The sequence below is a fragment of the Vicia villosa genome, linkage group LG6 (genome assembly GCF_029867415.1).
Source record: "Vicia villosa cultivar HV-30 ecotype Madison, WI linkage group LG6, Vvil1.0, whole genome shotgun sequence".
NCBI lineage: Eukaryota > Viridiplantae > Streptophyta > Magnoliopsida > Fabales > Fabaceae > Vicia > Vicia villosa.
Window position 1 is genome coordinate 1244581 of NC_081185.1, and position 5263 is coordinate 1249843.

The following is a 5263-nucleotide window of genomic DNA, read 5'->3' on the forward strand; positions in this document are numbered from 1 at the left end:
TATATATATATATATATATATATATATGAACACTTCTTATATAAAAGGCAAAGCATTGCTGGAAGTTAGATTGAGTTATGACCACACTTATTACTTCTTATTCTTTTGACTATGCACACGACGTGTTTTACTTCTAGTCTTATTTGTTATCTTTAAACACCCCTTCCAAAATCTAGCAACTTCCACACACACATCATTTACGGTTATGGCTTCAATTTCGTCCTTTTCCGTTCCTTCTCTCCCAAAATCTCAATCTCAGGTACACACTCTACTTCTCTTTTCAGCTTCATCTTCAATTTCCACATTCATTCGATTTCAAACACCGATTATTGTTATCATCGTTCCTTTCAGGATCCCGATTCTTCTTGCTCCGGTGAGTTTTCACTATTAACGGTTTTTTATTCGTCAATTTTTCTTCGCCCGGTTTTCTAACTGTTTTTTCAGGTAAAAGAAACGATAGGAATAGTAGTTGTTGTTTCCCGCCATCGTTTGAACGGAGGAAGATGATTCTCTCTTCTGCTGCTGTTATTGCTGGAGGATTTTGTAATGGCGGAGTTTCTCTTGCGTCTGAATTTGCTGACAGTAATTTTCTTTATAAATAAACTTTAACTTCTCAGTTTTTTATTATACCTTTGATGAATTTGGATTTGTAGATATTATACATGCTTGGATTGAATTATTTGAGTGTATAAATTAAAATGGTGTCAACATTTTTGAGTGCTTGGTAGATCTTAAAGATCAACTTATTTTCTTAATCGAGCTTATGAAAATAATTATAGCTTATACGAAATGATTTATCTTTATAAGTTAATTTTAGGAACTTATTTAGTATAGTGGAGTTAATTTTAGGAACTTATTTAGTATAGTGGAGTAGTATTTTTTATTTTGTCTATAGTGGAACTGTACAAGTCTTATTCTACTATACATGGATCAAATTCTGCCATAATGTTTTATTCAAGTTTCATGTTTCTATCTAATTCATTAATTTCAAGATCTTTCTTAATCGTTTCTCTTATAGTTTTTCTAGATCTTTCTCTAGTACCTTTAGCTGTTTCACTCTTCTCCTTCCAAATCACCTAATCCTATTATCCAACATCTTTTCTACTATAGGTACTACCCCAATACTCTCCTTAATATTGTCATTTCTAATCTTATTGTCTATAGTCTTATTACACATCCAACACAATATTTTCATCTCTGCTATACGTATTTTATTCTCGTGTTGATTCCTAACCGTCCAACATTCAACCCTATACAACATCGCATGTCTTATGTATGGCTGATAAAATTTCCCCTTAGCGTGAGTGGTATTTTTGTGTCACAAACCTTGGAGACTCTCCTCCATTTCAGCCACCCAACTTGAATTCAATGGTTTACACCCCATCTATTTCTTCATCGATTTGTGTTACGAACCCAAGATATTTAAACCGCGTGACTTATGGGATGAATCATCTCCAACTTTCACTTCTAGGTTAGAAACGCTTATCCTTTTGCTGAAATTACATTTCATATACTCCGTCTTCTGTTTAGGCGAAAGCCAGACATTTCTAAGGTTCATCTCCAACCTCTCATTTCAATCCTCTTTCGACTCTTCAAGTAGGAATATATCATCTACAAAAAATATACATATCGGTTCTAGCTTTTGGATAAAATTAAACATGTTAATTATATATTAGATTTCTAAAACACAAATTGTTTTGAAACAAAATAAAAAGCTAAAACAACCAAAAGATATGAAATGGAGGGAGTACTATTTATCAATGTCTATGAGGTATCAGCGATGTGGCAATGCGAGTTTGACCTTGTTAGTTGTAACTTCAAAAGTCAAAATTCCAATTTCCCTTGAGACAATTGTAAACTATGGCAAATATATAACAGTAAAACACAGTTCTGAAGAAAGTCATGGTCTGTTTGTTAAACTGTGTTTCTATGTTATGCAGTTGTTGTGTGTCTTTACTGATGATTTAATTTAGGCTAATTTGTGTGTTGTTTTATCATGCACACGATGTTATTTATCTACATAGCATATAAAATAAGAACAAGAAAATTCAGACTTTTGATATGATGCATAATCCGTGCATTTACATACAGTGCCTGCGCTTAGAGGGAAGGATTATGGTAAATCAAAAATGCGATACCCAGACTATGTAGAAACTGAATCTGGACTACAATATAAGGTGATGCAGAACATTGTAAAATGTAATTATTTTATGGTTAAGCAAGCTTTGTTTTTAATTAGGTGTATAAAAAAACCGCAGGACTTGCGACCAGGGAATGGCCCCAAACCGAAGAAAGGAGAGATAGTAGTGGTAAGAGTCTGAATTGTTTTTGCGTTCGATTTTCTTGTCAATTGATTCGAAGTCTGTTATTTTGTTTTGCACCAACAATCTATATATCTTTATGTACATGTTCTGAATCAAAATGAAAATTGTGTCTCAGTTTTTCTTTTATGCTCTAGAATCTACATAGAAAAGTTTCTAGGTTCTCTGGAATGAAATTGGGTTGGATATAGATTTGACAACTTTCTTAAGAAAATCAGAGTAGCCTGTTTTCTTCTAGGGAATTCTTTCTAGACAATTTAGTTTTCTCTTCAAATTAGATTATTGAAGCAACTTATGAGCTTCAAATTTCGTTCAGGTAGATTGGGATGGCTACACCATAGGTTATTATGGTCGCATATTTGAAGCCCGGAACAAAACGAAAGGTGGTTCCTTTGAGGTATGAAATTCTTTGTATCATCATCTATTTAGACATGGCGGGTGTAGTTGATTATTACATAAATGTTTTGTTGTTTTTTTGAATATGCAGGGCGATGACAAGGCCTTTTTCAAATTCAGAATAGGATCTCAAGAGGTGAGAAACCTTATTATGTAATGATTGATATAGTACCTTGCAATTTCGACCAAGCGATATCGAATACTCGATTTCTCATGTATTTTCAATTTCAGGTAATACCAGCTTTTGAAGAGGCTGTTTCAGGCATGTCTCTTGGGGGCGTTCGAAGGTGCTGCATCTATAATTTTAAAGAATTTGACTTTTAGTATGCATGAGACATGTTATTTGCAAGTCTTTATTTGCCATTGCAATAGCTTGAACTTTCTGTATTTTGTGAAGAATGGTATTTTGAATAACACTTGTTGGAATATAGCACCCTGCACATCACGCCAACAGAAAATATTATTTTACTGAATAGAATATTATCATTGAAAACTAAGGCAAATGTTTTTTTGGGATCATATACGGTAAAGAGATTGAATGGGAGAGAAATGCAAATTTCATTATGTTTATCAGTGATGCAGGATAATTGTGCCCCCAGAACTTGGATATCCTGAGAGTGATTATAATAAAGGTGGCCCAAGACCTACGACATTCTCGGTAAGAATTCAGTCTCATCGTGTTCAGCAACCTTGTGAATCATGTCTGAGAGATGCAATGTAAATTTTTCTTTACAGGGCCAACGAGCTTTGGATTTTGTGCTAAAGAATCAAGGGATGATAGACAAGACTCTCTTGTTTGATATTGAGCTAATGAAGATTATTCCAAACTGATTCGTCAAATTCTGCATTGACCCTTTTGAATACCATCACCAAAACATCGAGGTTAGTTTCTGCGTCATTGCTCATCAGTATTTTCACAAGCATATTTGTGAGTATTTTCTGATTATTTTCTCCATGGTGATGGAAGATCACGATCATCATCTCTTCATTACAGTTTGAAACTGTGGAGGAGTATAACATTCGTGCTGTAATGCAAGAGAGCGCAGAAAAGAATCACATGCCACTGCAATGTAACAACCGTTGTGGCTTACTACTTCCCGTTTCAAATCTAAAATCTGATTATTTTTTTTTTTTATGTATTTGATTCAAATTAATATCAAATGTATAGATTTATTTACTTATATTTGAAACTGGAAGAGTATAACATTTGTGCTGTAATACAGATAGAGCTTTGCTTTCTCAACTTTGTTTCAATGTTAGATCAGTTTCCACTGTTTATTTCAATGGTTTTGAAAGGCAGAAGTGTCATCAGAGTATGAAACTGAACATACACTAGTTAGAATTCAGGAAAACTGAGGATTTTTCCTATAACAAATGGGTTGCTTAAAGTTTAAACTAGTGTAATGATCAGTGACAAAACTGATTAACAAACAGGTTTTTGAATATATTCCTGAAAAGTAATGTATGTTTGCAGATTTAAACATGTTACCGGACACTATCTAAAAGTTCTACGTTGTTTGAGATATCGAGATTAAGTTTATATCTGGTTATCCCAATTTTATTCCGGTATTGATCCACTAACGGCTTTGCAAACTGGATTCAGCTCCGGCATTTCGGATCAGCTTTTAAAACATTTGCTGAAACTACTTTCTTTTTTTTAAGCCATATTAGAGAGAACGTGTGTATGCATTGTTTAAAGGTAGAATTAATTAAGTATAAATTGGATGATGAACTAGTATAAATAACTTGTGTGAATCTTCAATTTCTTTCAACTCTTTTATTTAAAGCATAATGTCATCTGTTTTGAGACATATGTTAAGCAAAAACTATTGTTTTCATAAAGATTTTATACAGTTTTATTAATGAAATTTTTTCAAAATCCAATTCATGTTGGAAAAGCTGAAAAAATAAATACAAGGTTTTATTAATGAGAAGTTTTCAAAATCCAATTCATGTTGGAAAAGCATAAATATATAAATAAATTTGTAGGAATCCACAAAAGAAAATAAATAAAATAAAAATCAATATAAATACAATTCACTAGCTTAACGTGGCTCACAATCATATCTATATAAATAAAAATATTTTATTATTTAATTTGTAATTTTTACAAAGGCAAAATTAGAAACACTTTCACACTATTAAGAATAAGTAATTTTAACTCGGTTAAAAACGATTTTATTTTGGTTCGAAGGCGAGATAAAGAAGCGTGTCGTAGACAGTGCGACACTTTTTTCTCTGGGTTAGCTGTCAATCTAGGAGAAAAGTGGAATTGATGATAAATTCGATCTTCAACAACAATATTTTTTGATTTTCATAAATGAAAAACATGTCACTTTGGTTGAAATTAATATCTAAGGTGAAATACCTATTTACATAGGTAAATCAAGTGCCTTTGAATTCTGATTTTCTGTTTGCAATAAATTTTCTATGGGAGCTCAAAATTCCTTCGAATATTTCTTTGTTCGGGTGGAGATTCCTCATGAATAGATTGCCAACGAAGGATCAGCTGCATAAGAGATGAATAATTCTGGACAGGACGTGTG

General features: G+C 32.6%; 1 protein-coding gene across 2 annotated transcripts; it reads left to right on the forward strand.

Annotated features, from left to right (window-relative positions):
• Positions 1-66: 66 nt before the first annotated feature.
• On the forward strand, positions 67-3995 carry LOC131608712 (peptidyl-prolyl cis-trans isomerase FKBP19, chloroplastic). Of its 2 annotated transcripts, none has more exons than XM_058880228.1 (11): positions 67-259; positions 352-373; positions 445-582; positions 2092-2177; positions 2259-2309; positions 2638-2718; positions 2809-2853; positions 2949-3004; positions 3300-3375; positions 3453-3599; positions 3685-3995. In XM_058880228.1, the coding sequence occupies exons 1-10, from the start codon at positions 206-208 to the stop codon at positions 3546-3548; spliced, it is 705 nt and encodes a 234-aa protein (XP_058736211.1). In that variant the 5' UTR covers positions 67-205; the 3' UTR covers positions 3549-3599; positions 3685-3995. The 2 variants fall into 2 exon arrangements, with proteins under 2 accessions (XP_058736211.1, XP_058736212.1); XM_058880229.1 differs by having other exon boundaries at positions 3712-3995.
• The last annotated feature ends 1268 nt before the right edge of the window (positions 3996-5263 follow it).

Bases quoted from the DNA above. Each gene is read 5' to 3' on its own strand.
- LOC131608712 (XM_058880228.1), top strand. From the start codon at position 206: ATGGCTTCAATTTCGTCCTTTTCCGTTCCTTCTCTCCCAAAATCTCAA. The intron at 260-351 runs GTACACACTCTA...CGTTCCTTTCAG, and splicing joins TCCCAAAATCTCAATCTCAG to GATCCCGATTCTTCTTGCTC. The intron at 3,376-3,452 runs GTAAGAATTCAG...TTTTCTTTACAG, and splicing joins CAAGACCTACGACATTCTCG to GGCCAACGAGCTTTGGATTT.